At 39.3% G+C, this 15,946-nt stretch overlaps 1 protein-coding gene across 4 annotated transcripts in view; it reads left to right on the forward strand.

Annotated features, from left to right (window-relative positions):
* The window catches only part of Ptprm (protein tyrosine phosphatase receptor type M), a 799,636-nt gene that overhangs the window by 544,829 nt on the left and 238,861 nt on the right, over positions 1 to 15,946 (forward strand). For 2 of the 4 annotated variants that reach the window (XM_076917595.1, XM_076917596.1), the window contains exons 12-14: positions 7,383 to 7,656; positions 8,631 to 8,667; positions 15,402 to 15,476. In XM_076917595.1, the coding sequence (XP_076773710.1) occupies positions 7,383 to 7,656; positions 8,631 to 8,667; positions 15,402 to 15,476 (386 nt within the window). The remainder of the gene's footprint in view (positions 1 to 7,382; positions 7,657 to 8,630; positions 8,668 to 15,401; positions 15,477 to 15,946) is intronic. The other 2 variants (XM_076917597.1, XM_076917598.1) reach the window with 1 other exon arrangement.

Below are 15,946 nucleotides of genomic sequence, written 5' to 3' on the forward strand. Positions count from 1 at the left end.
AGGTTGGATTTCTTGGAAAACTTTTTCTAGCCCTTTACTCTGAGATAGTATCTATTTTGTTGCTGAGGTGTGTTTCTTGTATACAGCATAATGATAGATTCTATTTATGTATCCAGTCTGTTAGCCTATGTCTTTTTATAAGAGAGTTGAGTCCACTGATGTGGAGAGATATTAATGACCAGTGTTTGTTAGTTCTTGTTATTTTGATGTTGGGCATGTGTGTGTGTGTGTGTGTTCTCTTTTTTTGCTTTTCTGTGATATGAGTGTTTTCTTGGGGGTCATTACTCTCCTTGTGTTGGAGGTAGATATTGTTTCAATTTGTTTTTGTTATGAAATATCTTGGTTTCTGCATCTATCAGTAATTGAGAGTGTTGCTGATTATAGCAGTCTGGACTGGAATCTGTGATCCTTTAGGGTCTGCAAGACATCTGTCCAGGAACTTCTGGCTTTTAGAGTCTCTGTTGAGAACTCAGGTGTAATTCTGATAAGTCTGCCTTTTATATGCTTCTTGGCCTTTCCCCTTGCAGCTTTGAATATTTTTCTTTGTTCTGCACATTTAGTGGTTTGATTATTATGTGGCAGGAAGATTTTCTTTTCTGGTCTAATCTATTTGGTGTTCTGTATGCTTCGTGTATGTTTATAGTCATCTCTTTCTTTAAGTTAGGGAAGTTTTCTTCTATGATTTTGTTGAAGATATTTTTTGTCTCTTTGAACTGGAGATCTTCACCTTCTTCTATTCCTATTATTCTTAGGTTTGGTCTTTTCATAGTGTCCCAAATTCCCTGTATGTTTTGAGTTAGGAACTTTTTACATTTGGCACCGTCTTTGACTGATTTATCAATTTATAGTATGGTATCTTCTAGGCCTGATATTCTCCTTTCCATCTCTTGTATTTTGTTGGTGATGCTTGCATTAGTGGTTCATGTTCTCTTTCCTAGATTTTCCAACTTCAGAATTGCCTCCATTCATGTTTTCTTCATTGCTTCTATTTCTATTTTCAGATCTTGAACCATTTTATTCATTTCCTTTACCTGTTTGATTGTATTTTCTTGTATTTCTTTAAAAGATTTTTTTTCTCTTTAAGGATTTCTACCTGTTGGACTGTTTTTTACTGTATTTCTTTAAGGAAATCACTTATATTCTCTTTAAAGGCCTCTATCATTTTCATGAGATGAAATTTAAGGTCACTGTCTTGTTCTTCAGGTGTTTTAGGATATCCAGGGCTTGCTCTGGTAGGAGAACTGGGTTCTGATGGCACCACATTGCACTGATTTATGATGATTATGTTCTAGCACTTGCCATTCACCATCTTTTTGTCTCTAGTGTTGGCTGGCCTGGGTGTCCCAGGTTGGAATAGATCTCCCAGGAGGCAGGTGGACCTGTGAGGTGGGGAGCAGTGTGCAGGTAGAGGTGTGCCACATCTTTTCATTCATTGATAAATTTAGGAGGAAGTTATATCTAAACAAAGAATAGGATGAATGTGGGGGGTTTTTGAAGTTGCAAACCAATCAGCCTGGATTATGCATGTAGTCATTTATTAAGCATGATGTGCTTTGTAGATAATGAAAATTTAGACTTAAAAAAGATAATAACAATCTGTCTATTTTTAAAAGTGTGTGTGTGTGTGTGTGTGTACCCACAGAAGTCATTCAGGGTTGTTGGGAATCCTAACACTGGAATTTAGAGACAGTTGTAAGCCTTTTTGGGTACTGAGAACTGAATGGATCCTCTACAGAGTGCCAAGATTTTTTGCCCACTGTGCCCTCTCTCCAGTCCCTCTCTCCCTCTGTATAAATATAGAATTATGTGATTTGTGGTCCAAAATGCAATTGAAGGCAAAAAATCACTATTAGCCCAAGGATGATATCAGTGAGTCTTTGAAATAATCAGAAGTATCTTTTTAAGGCATTAGCCAAGGCCACACTGAAAGGTTCATGACATCTCTCTGACCCATCCTCTGTGCCCCTCCTTCTATTGACCAATCAGGTCACCTCCCATACTTCATGATGATAAGAAATCAAATAAATGAATTAAAAATATACTTCACAGCCAAGTGTCTAATCTTGGAATGAATTGGGGCAAAATTGTGCCATCAAATTCAAGTCTAGAGGAAGCTTCCTGTGGAAGACCTCAAAGTTAAGAGCCAGCTGAGAACATTGCATAGCATTTGAACCCTCCAGCTTGAGGAAGCACATAAAAGATGTTCAGATGTTCTTTTCTGTGTTATTTTTCATGTGGTATTCTATATGAATGCAGATTTCTTCTTGTAAAGGCTTCAGAGTTTTGTTATGAAAATGTCTGACATAAATTAAATTTTATACTAAGTCTCACTCTGTTGATAAGTTCTGATGCAATGATGTCACATCTTTGGCAGATTTGTCATCACTGTGGGTTACGCTTTAATATTGCAAGTACTGTCGGAGGATTTTTTGTTCCTTTGAATCCCATAACAGTGGTAGCAGAGGGCTAGAAATGGTACAACTTTAATAAACAAAAGGAAACTGAGTAATACATTAAAAGGATAATAGAATTTTAATTCAGCTAGCTGAGCCCAGAAACTTCTGATCGGCTTGCCAGCCTTGAGAATTTGCTGTCTTTAATCTTTTTGAGCAAAACCATTTGAACAGTGAGAGTCTCAAAAGCTAGATTCAAGATTCTGATTATGGATGGAAAGATTTTAAGAAAATCATAAGTAACTCAATGTTATTCATACAAATAGAAAATACACCAGCGTGGTCAAGGTACCATTGACCTGGTGACTAATGACATCTTAATTTCCATTAGGGGACAGCAGTATGCAGTAGCTTGGCAGCAGTGAGGATTTAGGTGTTTTTCATTAGCACACGGACTTTGATAAAGGGGAATAGAAAAGAGCTGTTTGACCTATAAGTGCTTAAATTATTAAGCAGCAAATAGATTTGAAGTCTGGCTGCTTAAAAAATCTAATGCGTCTCGTGGACCAAAGATGAAAAGGCATCTGGGGTTTGAAATTGCTCCAGTCAACTTAATTCTTTCTTTAATATTTTTAGAGATGAGTAGATAGTAGCCATTTAACATATGATGTATCTGGAGTAAAGTATTTGATGTAAGTTAGCCAGCTGGCTAAAAGGGAAGCACATTAAATGGCTGTTTAATTGTCAAATGTTCATCTAGCCCCCATTAAATTGTTAACTGAAAAAAATTATTTTCCACTTATGTTCATGTAAGTGTTCTTCACACACACACACACACACACACACACACACACACACACAAATTAGTGTCATTAGAGAATGCTTCATTAGAAAACAATAAATTGGATCAATTTAAGTTAAAGTAGGGCAATCCCAGCACACAGGAGGCCCTCAAACAGTACCTGTTGGATTCATGAAGGAACGGTGACACCCACAGGGCCCGGGCACTGATGTGGTAGGAGATCGCACAGGTAGAGAGAAAAATGAGCAACAGATTGCACAGGAGACAGATGCTAGCTTTGAGTCCCTTGGCCTTGTCAATTGAGGATTGTCCAAGAAAGCTTAGCATTTAGCCAGCCCCATCTGAGCATCAATATTCTCTTGGTAATATTTTATTATTTTAACAAGGAATAAATAAAAATGGGATTAGTAGCAAAGATTAGTAAAGCAGAACATGGCATCAAAACTCAGTGACCCAACTGTCAATCACACATGATGTGTGACCTGGGAATCATTTCTAGATTATATTATGCCTTCAAAACTATGCACTTCTAAGACCAAAACAGGACTAAGTAACAGCCATCTATACCCAGGATTTCACAAGGTTTGAAGACAACAATCCAGGGGCACCGATGACTGCCACTCTTCACTGAAACACATTTGTGAGTCTGGAGCTGGATCAGAGCCAGTGAAGGTCATAAGTACCAGGACGAGGTGATGGAGGTCCTGCCTTATGAGAATCATTTCCAAGAGGCCTGTGTGTTAGCGAGAACAGCATCCAAGTGCCAGACCTAACCCAGGCTAAGAAAGGGACAGAGATAGACAGATTGTATTGGGAGAATTCGGGATTAGGATTTGGAGGCATGCAAAGTCAGAAGTATCCTGCTTGCTTTTCACAAGTAGGCTTTTCAGAATCCAGAGGAGACCTCAGATGACTCAGTGGGTGAAGGTGCTTGCCGTGCAAGCCCGGAAACTTGTATTAGATGCCTCAAATCCATAAGAAGGTCGAAGCGAAGAATAAGCTCCACAAAATTGTTCTTAGAGCCCTAAAACACACACACACACACACATGCACTCACACACACACACCACTCACATGCACTCACACACACACACACATACAAACACACCACTCACATGCACTCACACACACACACCACTCACACACATACACACACACACATATGCACTCACACACACACATACACACTCACACGCACACACACACTCACATGCACTCACACACACACATGCACTCACACACACACATACACACATACACACTCACATGCACTCACACACACACAAAACATTCACATGCACTGACACATACACTCACACAACACTCACATGCACACACACATACACAAAACACTCACATGCACACACACACATAACACATGCACACACACATACACAAAACATTCACATACACTCACACATACACACACATACATACATACTACTCATATGCACTCACACACACACACAAGTTCAAGCTCATCTTTACCTTCATAGAGATTTGAGGCCATTCTGAGATAAATAAGTCCCCATCTCAATAAAACGGGGAAAGTGCTATGGATAACTCAAGAGGAAAAACATACTCCATATTTATTGCTGAACATAATGACTTGAGTTTGATCCCACATGGTAGAACTATCCCTCACAGGTTCTCCTCTGGTTATTGAAGTCAGGAGAGTACGTCCTTGGAGGTCATTTGTGGTATGAGGTCAAAAATAGCAATACCATTGATAACTCTCTTGATGTGATAAAAGAGAAAGGATCTCCATAGAGTACCCAAGGCAATTTGTTTCTAAAAGTTGAGGCCAGCTTGTATAGTCATTGTGTCTGAAAGAGCAAGGAAAATCCTGCATTGGGCAGATGGCTCACATCAGTGTCTACAATGAGACTGAGTGGTCAATGAGAGCAAGCATTCCTTGGCCCATAACTGAGGAAGGGAACTAGCTGTAGAGCCACCCTGCTGCCACTTGGCTACCAAGCCTGCTATTGCATTAATAATATGGGGAAACTAAGACTGCAGGTCCTTGATCAGACATCAGGTGAACTGATCTCTGCTTCTGATAAAAGTCTATTTACCAATTCAACTAGTCAGAAAATAGGATAATGATAACACTATATTATAAAAATATGTTAATATGCTTTTGCCATTCATCTTCTCTCCTTGAGAATCAAGACTAATAATGTGTGGGGATTGCAGTTGGGTGAAGGGAACTATGTCACTGAAAGCAGACTGAAGCTAACCCATCTGCCCACCCCTTTTAATATGAGTCAGAAACACTGAAAGGTTTAGAAGCTGTAAAATAGTTGTGTTGTGCTGGAGTCCTGGGTCTGCACAGAGTGGGTGGGACAACTCCTTCTTGGAGTCTATCAGGACCACACACTTCTGAAGACTTAGCCAAGTGGCCTTTGAGGTGTCTCACACAGTGTGCCCCATGGCATTGCCTGTTGGGTGGATCACCCATATGTGTTCTGTCAGCACCAGACTCAAGTTCCTTGACCCTGTTACCTGGTGGTTGGCTTCCCAAGTGAAACAGATGACAGAGGTACATACTGTATTCCCTCTGCTGCATTCCCATGGCTACATGTGTCAATAAGCAGGGCAACTTCTCAATGGAAGGCGTGTCAATGCGTCAGTATTCACAGATGTTTTCAAATCAGTGTGTGCAAGTGTTTATAGATGTAAAAAGTCAAGGTGAAAGACCGAGATGCAGGTTAGCCTTCCAGCCTTCCACTCTGTGTCCCAGCTTAACATAAGACTTCATAAACACTTCTTTTAATATTGTGTCTATCATTCAGGCAATCTACCAGATTTGGTAGTGCCTTGTACCTGACAAAGCCCAATTAGAAGTCTTTTATGTGAGGAAGAGTTGACTCCATCCTCTTCCCATTTTATCTGTTTTACGTCACTGGTATAACAATCTACTTCATTGTCTTTAAAGCTGCTGGACTACCAGCAGCCATGGAAGCCACTCTGATGCTCTAAAAGAATTGACTTTCAGTTAGGCAGATTAGTTGGGCCGATAGTGGCATGCATGTTATGACTGTAACAGACTTTGTTAAGTGGTTGTGTTCCAAGAAGCAGACAGATTGGTTTTCTACAGCTGCAGAGGCCCTGCAGGTGAAACCAGCAGAGGCTGCCTCTAGGAAAATGGGGCTCACTATCTGCTGTTCTGAGAATTCCCTGGATTACCTCATTACCCTAAAGAATCACCATGCCTTTCTAATAGTACAAGATAAGATGCATCTCTTTGCCTGAAAGGTTTTTTAATCTAATCTTGATTTGGCTTGTCTCCGTCTGTCTGTCTGTCTGTCTCCTTCGATGTCTCTCTCTCTATCTCTCTGTTTCTCTTTGAGTTTTTCTCTTTTTCTCTTCAATCTTTTTAAGAGAAATTCTACATTTTTGTCCCTATAAAACTGCTGCTTATGTTCATCATTCTAGGGAATATTAAAACATTAATGTTTCAAAAATCCATCATTTCAAATCTTCTCATTCTCCTAAAGTTACTTCAGTATTTGGAAGCTTTTCAAGGGGAGCCGTAAGGGGTCAGGGACTTTTGTTCCCATCTGTTCTTTATGTGATATTCAGATAGTATTGCTTGTGATTTCTCTTGGGAACCACAATAACTTTGTAACCCTAGTTTTGGACATTCCAATCCCTTCTCTTCCTTTTCTTAAGACATCTCTTTCCATTGTTGGTCGAGGGCAGAGGACATAGGAACAGATAGGAATAAAGATCTTTTCCAATACTGATCATTGTACATTATGTTTTGTAGCATGTTAAAACTTCCCATGCATTTTATACAACTATACTTCAAGGGAATAATATGTTACTTCTTTCTTTAAAAAGCTACAGTTAATGTAATTTCATTTATTGGTTAAGCTGAATTAATTTCAAGCAAACTCATGAGGAGTGACAGCCAAGGTTGATATCTACCCTCCAAAAGCATACACACATATGTGCACAGGTGCCCACACATGCACACATACCTGCACACATTAATTCATTCATTATGTTATTTTCCATGGAAAATGGCTGAGGAAGAACATTGAGCAGGGGCCACTGTGTCCAGGCACTATGTCCACTGTGTTTTTTGTCCCTGATGTATTCAAATTCCTGGCAATTGATGGCAGAGTAGATCCATTCAGTGACCATGAAATATTATGAATGTTTCTCTTTGCTTTATCTAGTGTCTATCAAATTGTTGTTGAGGAAGAACGTCCTCGAAGAACTAAGAAGACAACAGAGATCTTGAAGTGTTATCCAGTGCCAATTCACTTCCAGAATGCTTCCATCCTGAACTCACAATACTACTTTGCTGCAGAGTTTCCTGCAGACAGCCTCCAGGCTGCACAGCCATTTACCATTGGTGACAATAGGACATACAATGGATACTGGAACACCCCCCTTCTCCCCCATAAAAGCTACAGAATTTATTACCAAGCTGCCAGTAGAGCCAATGGGGTAAGTGTGGAAGCTGGCTATGTATTAGCTTCTTGGTATTATTCATGGGAAACATGGTTAAAGGAAACAACATTCAAAACAAAATGCAGCCAGGCTTCTGTGTCTTCCAAGTAGAAATAATGTTTTTATATATTTTTAAGGATCATTTTATTAAAAGAAATCTATGGAAAGAAATGAATATATGTGGATTGTATTTGTGCTTTAGCAAAGCATATTGTCAACATGATAGTTATTATTTTCCAGTTTTCTTATTACTGAAAGTTGGCTAGTCATTCTGCTTAGCCAACTGTTTTGAATGTAAATAGTTTAGCTACAACACATACATTCAACTCATTTAAAATTTTGTGAGATCCACAACATCTGTCTTTGAAGCATAATTCTGTCTGATTGCCTCAGCTCCAAGACTTCATGCATCCTGTAGCTGACTAAATTAGGTGTCTTGTTTTTCCCTAAGAGAAAGACGCTTTAGAAAGATGAAGAGGAAGCAAAGAAAAAGTCATTGTTGAGGCAATCCTGAAATTGCCTGTTTTCCTGTTCAGACCAACCTAGGACTCCAAGAAGACTGCAAACCCAACATGGCAGGAAGTGCTTGCTAGATCCTGCCCTGCTCCCTCTGCTTCATGGCTCAGGTCCAGGGGCCACGTCCACCTGATCTTTGCCAGTGTGAGGCAGGGAAGTGTGGGGTGCAGAATTCTTCTCCACTGATGGTCACACAGGAAACAGGGACAAGGTTAGAGAGAGAGTCAAGGGCCACCAGATAGAGACATTGAAAGTATCACTTCCCTCTTTGTGGCCCAGAGATGTCTGATACCCCACTCCCTGTATTAGAAAGCAGATCTGAGCATGCCTCACTGAGAAAAAGCCACACTGAAAGCATTGTGATCCTTTCGTGTTAGACTTAATAGATCAGAACTACATTTTCCTTGATTTAAATGCAATCTGGATAATAATTTCTCCTTTTTCATTTGATACAGGAAACCAAAATTGACTGTGTCCGAGTGGCCACAAAAGGTAGGTTGAAACTTTGGGATAGCCTACGTGTGTGTGTGTGTGTGTGTGTGTGTGTGTGTGTGTGTGTGTGCGTGTTCCTGAGGTTGATTTTATACTGTTTTAAAATACCTGAAAATATATTAAGAACTTCATTGAAATAAGATTATGAATATATATCAAGTGTGCACATGCATGCATTTATGTAGGCGGTAGGGTCTTATGATAGTTGATACTGCTTCATATGTATGTAGGCATTAGAGTCTTATGATAGTTGATGCTGCTTCATGTAGATACTTTATAAAATAAGAAGTCATGCTGCTATAACCCAAGCAGTTTTCAATGACTATGTCTATAAAAGCTATTTTAAGAATATTAATATTCCATGATGTCAGTATATATTTTTAAACATTTGCATATGACTGGTAAACCTATATGCAGTGAATCTTCATATATAAAAGGAGTAAAATATCACCCTTCTCCCCGCCCCCATTTTTTGAAATGAAGCTTCACCATGATGCTCAGGCTAGATCCAAACAGCTAAGCTCAAGAGACCCTCCCAAGTAGCTGGGGCTACAGGTACAGGCCACGGCTCCTTTCCTGCCAGCTGCTTTTTACTGATCTAGTCATAATGACATTGTTAAGCCTGGGCTGCTTTCACTGATGAACCCAGGAGCTCAGGGATGTTGCAGAGAGTCTTATGTTTCCTGGCCTGGTTCAAATATGAGCAGTGACAGTGACTAGGGTGACTCAGCACCACACACTCCTCATACCAAGCCTTCTAAAGAAGGCACAGTCATGTGTGTCCTTGAACTTGTGTAAGGTGGCTCATCAGCCTCCTCTTTCTGCCATTAAACACAGGAGTGTCTGGAAAAGCGCTCGGAGGTGTAAATGCTATACTCAGGTGAAGCCTTATACACTAATACTTGTCAATAAGCACACTCTTTCAGACCATCAGAGTGATCAGGAGGGTGATAAAGAAGTTTTGATGATTACAGTAGATCTGAAGGGAAGAATTTGCCATGGGGTCTGTGACTTGCAATTTAATCAGGTCACATAGGAGGAGTTCTTTGGCTAAAAATACCTTGGTACTGATGCTGTCCAACCTTTGGGAGACAGTTCCAATACACTGGGATGCTCCTGAGTATTTTCCAACTTCTCATGCGTTCTTATTTCATGAACACCCATGGTCTTTTCAATCCAGAATTACAAATGCTTCCTGGCAGCATGTTACATGACAAGATTTAGGTGACGTGCTCACTCCCTTGGTATTTACTTGTCCCTAGGAACTTGTGGTTTCTACTCCAATGAATTTGTTTAACAGAATGTTTTGGAGACTTTATTTTTTATAACATCTTTACTGATTAAATGACACTATTTATAGTAGATTAGTAGTAAATGAAACTATGGCTAGCAGTATATTCTGTCAACTGCCATATGCTACCAACTAACAATTATTAATATCATATCATAATAGTATCAGCTAATTATATTACAGCATTACAAAGCTCTTGAACTAAACACTCACCATACTCTCAGACACATAGCACCTGCTCAAGAGGAGTCCTCTGGAGAACTACGCTATGGCATTCCACTTAGCCTTGTGGTCTGAAAAAGTAAATCCAGTTGCAGGTGTGACTTTGTAATGCCTTATGCTTACCATCATGGCTGCACATTTCACAAGTCCTTTGAATGTGGCCCTTCATCTGTTTCATTACCCTTGTCTCAAGTAAGAGACAGGGACAACCACTTCTCTCATATTTAAGGTGAAGAATGTGTGTGGCCCTGGAGGTCAACTGACCTATAACCTCTTCCCCTGCCACTGCTGGCTTCCAGCAGAGGTCTGATGTTTGATATTCAATACTCGAAGAATGCAATCACCCACCCAACCTTCTCCTTATCAGAACTGAGTGACCGCCCCATCTCATGTGAACACATTGAAATTTCTGTCACCCTGTTCATTTACGCCATTAAACAATTACATAAACCGCATCCTAGTAAATATGGAAACCTGACAAGTTCTCTGTTTTCACAATAGATTGAATTAGATGGTGATTTGGGCCATTTTCTCCCATCAGCCAGATTTCATCAATATTGTAATTTGTTTTTCAATTCACCAAAGGGTGATTAGGCAATCAGATGACCTGATTGGCTAAGTATTATCCACTCATATATTCTGAGTCATTTGCAAACATTTACACAGCAGCAAACTCTATCCAAATAGCATCTTCGTTGGGGAGGAGACACACAGATTAATACTCCCTGCCTGATACCATCACTCTGTCTCCTAAAAACGCACAGCTGAGTAGACGTCTCAGGAGACAGTCTCCCTCCAGACACATGGCAAGGTCTTATATGCTACTTTAACACCTGCACGCAAGGCTCCAGCAACTCCCTTTTAGTACACAAACTGATGAGTCAGCTCTTTCCCTATGAGGAAAGGTTCCTTTCTTTACATTAAAATATCCATCCATCTGTAGCCCACCATTTCATCTAAACTGTTAGGTCAAAACAGAGAAATGAGTCACGGGATAAGGACATCTGAAATTGAAAGTTCCAACACCTCAAGTGTGCTTTGCCACACACACATTGCTGATGGTGTCGTGGCTTACCGGAGCTTCCAGTACATACCGCTTTCCTCGGTGAGCTCATGAGTATACAGACTATTTCACTGCTCCTGGGAAACCACAGCTGACAAGTGTCTTTACAGTGGAAGCCTGGAGGTGGGTTTGTTTTCACAAAGAGCTAGTTTGTAATTGCAAGTAAGAGGGTGTCTCTTAAGACAAGATTTCATACTATTTATACATTTAGTGTTTGATTATTTTAATCATATTCCAAAGATGTATTTTGACATTCATCATCTCGAATATAAAGATTCATAAAAATCAGACACATGGAAACAAAAGCTAAGGTGGTGTTACTATAGCCTTCCCTGTTGAGACAGGTTGCCCGTGTTTTTTATGCCTCTTCCTTTAATTTGTGGATCTAAGGAAGAGTCAAATTGGTAAGACCCTTAGTCTGATTGTTGCCTACAGATAAACACATTAAAGACTCTCCTCTCCTGATTAGAAGAAGGCTCCATGTAACTGGACCTGCTTGAGGTTTGCATAGAACCAGCCAATTCTGGTCTGTACCATGGGATGCTAGATCTTTGAACTGTTTTTACTTCTCCAAATGTTTATTATGTTTTCACAAATCACACTCAAAATTGTATTAGTTCAGTTCTTTTGCATCTCACTTGGTTCACATCTGAGTAATTATAATATATGTATTTTTCTTTAACTTGTAGATACTTTATAGCTCCTTTGTAAGAAAAATAACTGTTAGGATAGATACCTTTCCAAGTGATTTTAGAAGGCTTTGTGGATGAGCCATTTTCAGCTGACAAAAGAGACTTAAGAATCAAAGTCTGTCTTATAAATAATTTTTTCTTCTGGGTTAAACGAGGCATATTCATTCCAATTAATACAGCATCCAACTTAAGATGCATATATTAATCTCCCATAAGATAATATTTTCTGTACTAGAATGGCAACTGTTTCTCCCTGATAATATGGCCATTGGGCCTGTACTGTTCTTTACTTACTTAAAAACCATATGCTGCCTGTGTATGCTCCTGTAGAGTAATCTGTAAACGTTGAAGTCTAGACACATAGATGTATCAATTTGTGAAGATTTTGAGTTGTTAAGAGGTTGGGGATTTCTTGTGAGTTGGGCTTTTGTGCGTAGGAAGGTCATAAATGTTGGTTTTGTCCTTTCCTTCAGTGTGCTTCCTAACAATGGGGCAGCTAGGAATAAAAACCAAATCTGCATTTAAACACATGCTAAATTCTTTTTCCCAAAAAATCAGGCAAGTCAGACTGTCACCCTCAGATATGAGAAAAACAAATTATCATTCTGAGATTCAGTTTTTAAGGTGAATGTTCTATGGGGGGAAAAATGCCTTGCTGTTTGTAAGTTTGGTGTTTTATTTGACTTGAATTCACACTGAATGTGAACGTGCTTTGCCGGGAGACCTTGAGGAAACTGAAGGATTTCTATTGTTCTGACACAATTTCTAACTGTATTCAGAAATGTGAATGTTTTCTTTTTTTATTTCTTTCTTTCTTTTTTTTTTTTTTTTTAAATCGCTAGGCTGTTGAAGAAGTTTCTCCAATACTGTTTTTTTTCTTTTCATTCTTTTGTTCAAAGCAACACCCTCCTTTCTAGGCCATCATGCTACAGAACGGAAGTGTGCTGATAAAGAACCCAGAAGAATGTCTGTTGAGATGTAAAGCTAATTAAGATTCCTTTTTAATTACTCACATTCAATTCAAGAGCAAACAAAAGATAGAGTCGGACACTTGCCTGTGCTGATCCACCATTGTTTAGGCTCGGGCTATGGATTTAGCACTGCAGCATTCAGACGTTTTTGTGGAGAAATATTTTTTCTTGATCTAAATTTCTCTTCATAATATAAAACCAGGAATGTCTTAACCCTTGAAAGGCTCTAAAATATAAGAAACTAAATAGCCCCGTATGTCCCTAATTTTTCAGACCCCAAACACATTCTTCATGAGTCACACAAAATACAGTTTTTGGAACAAGCCGCTTAGCAAATTCAAGATCACTTTGCGCCCAATGCCTGGGGACACTCACAGGTTTAAGCCTCTGTTGTTTCTTGGGCCTTGTAGACAACCACACCTAAAGAAGAGCCTACATTAATGACTCTAGTATTTCTCTTCAAAGAATTGTATTGAAATGCCTGGCTTAATTTTACCAACTTTAGTAACAATCTCTTTTATGCATTAATCTTACTGGCATGTTAAGGCAGGATCAGAAAGCTCTTAGTATCCAAGTAAAGATACTATAGATTTTAGGGGACTTTAACTCAGTGGTAGAGTACTTTCTTTGCATATGCCAGGCTCTGAGTTCAATTTCTAGCACTGAAGATATTATTAATTAGCTAATAATCAAGAATAATTTTTTTAGGCCTTAAAGAGTGTGACTTATGTGTCACAAGTGGTCTCGGCTCTGTCTTGTTGGACAAGAGTGTTCATAGGTGATGCCTAAATAATCGAATTTGGTTATGTTCTGATAAAACTTTATTTGTAAAAGCAATTGGTAGCCCTCCTGACAACTGTCATTTTTTTTGATTGAATTAAAACGAGTAATCACAAATATATTCTCCAAAGCAGAAACAGACTAGAGAGCTATTTCCCAATTCTCACAACAGGCTTCATGTCAGATTGTTTGAGTTCTTTTCTGAATTATGAATAGCTGTTGTTCATAGCTTCTTCTGGGTATATTTGGTTCATCAGAAGGGCCTTTTTTGGTATTATACACGTGTTCCATTTTTCTGTAAAGATAATCTTTTCTTAAACAAAAGCAGAGCAGATCGCATGTCCCTATAAGCAATCCAAAATCTACAAGAAGGATATCAGTCTATGACCAAACAAAAGCACCACATGTCTAGAACCCAGAACTGGCACCAGTGTCACTACAAGCCCCAGAAGCAGCATATTAGCATGTAGGACTACCTACAGCTATATTCAGAGTTACAGAATGTGTCAGACCTGGAAAACGATCTTGGTGATGCTTTAAGAAACTCTGACCAAACAGTTTGCTCATCTTACAGGGTGCAGTCAAAATGTAGTCCCTGGTGGTGTGAGAGTGGCTGTCAAGCCCTTTCCTAGCTCAGTTGGCTCCAGTCATCTAGCCGTAAGGAGCAACAAATACCATCTGAGCAGTGCGGAGGGGTGGCTGGAGATGCTATGCAGAGGCAGTTTGGGGTTTAATTGTCTGCAGATGGTAGATGATCTATTTTCCTCATTCGCTGTCACATCTCTAATAGTACCCGGGCTGCTCCATGTAAATTAGTAATCTTTCATGTAAGCCTATTCTTAATTTTCCAATATTTTTCCTTTGCATCATTTTCCAGCTGTATCGTGTTACAACTGATGTTTTAATTTTCTTTTTTTTTTTCAATATCCGTATGTCATAAATGTTAACCGCTTAAACACAACTGCTGAGCTGTGTAGGCACACAAAGAGCCAGCATGGTCCACTTCAAATATCTTAAATATTTCTCTAGGCACATGTTAACTCTGATGATGTCACCAAAGCCAAAAAGGGAGCTTCTGTTTTGTCCTTGAGACCTGTTATTTTTTTCTTTCCATATGAAATAAAAATGTTCTTCATAGAAAGCTGTTAAGAAACTTAGGTATCAGAGAAGTTGCATAAAAATATATTTACTGAAAGGATATGGTTTTCTATACAAAAGTGGTTAGAGGAGAAGACACACCATGACATAACACTATATGATGTAGCAATGCAGTTTTAAGTGATCTAGTATGATTTAAAGGTTTGACTCATAAGCATTAGCAAGGAACTTACCAGTCAGTTTCAACTGGTTACATGGCAGCCATCAGCTCAATGCAGAGATGAACATTTGAGGAATGAGTGCTGAACGTTTTCTATTCTCTGGTTGATGGATTTAAGATGTCAGGCAAAGCTCCCAACAGCATCAGAGTTAGAAACCCGACTGCGCGGCTTAAGAGGAGAGAACTCAGAAGATGAAAACCTTGCTGTGTGTGTTTTTCTTTCTTTTTCTTTCTTTTCCTTTCCTTTTCTTTTCTTGCTATTTATTTACTTATTTATTTTTGGAACAAAGTTGAGATGGTTTGCTGTACTGATGGGAATTCTTCTTGCTAGCCTAGCTTCAGTCTGGCTTTTTTTTTCCCTCATGCATGCTGACCTGGGAATCCTCCTTTGCCTTAGCTGCGATAATCGTGACTCAGCTTACAACACCTTACATTCGCATCGCCCCTGCTGCAGGCGACGGCCAACTAACAGGTCAGACGTTCAAGTATAGATGAGTCATCTTGCCCATCTCCCGCTCATTTTGCTCAGCTTTGTTTCCCCTCTACATTTCCTCCCTTGCTTAAGGCCTGTTTAGAATGTTCTAGACCCTTGGCGCAGACCTTTGCTCGCATTAACTTCAGTGACATGCTTGGCCTCTTCTGTATGCACATTAATACTCATGCATTAAGTCCAACCCCACTGCATGCTCTCATTGTATGTTTGGTCTGTTGTTATGCTCCTTTCTACCCTAATGTTAAATAGAAATGAAATTTGCTGGACTTGGAATAGCCATGACATCAATTCATAGGACGTCAAGGAAAATACTGGAGAGAAAAAAAAATATATTTCCACTTTTCCAATCTAATCTTAAAAGGCATTGAGATTTGAGAGCTAGAAAGGCTTATTTCTCATCTTTTTGGGATTGAGTTTGCACACAAGTTAGCAATACAAAATCTTATCTG

This window comes from Arvicanthis niloticus, chromosome 21 (genome assembly GCF_011762505.2).
Source record: "Arvicanthis niloticus isolate mArvNil1 chromosome 21, mArvNil1.pat.X, whole genome shotgun sequence".
Taxonomy (NCBI): Eukaryota; Metazoa; Chordata; class Mammalia; order Rodentia; family Muridae; genus Arvicanthis; species Arvicanthis niloticus.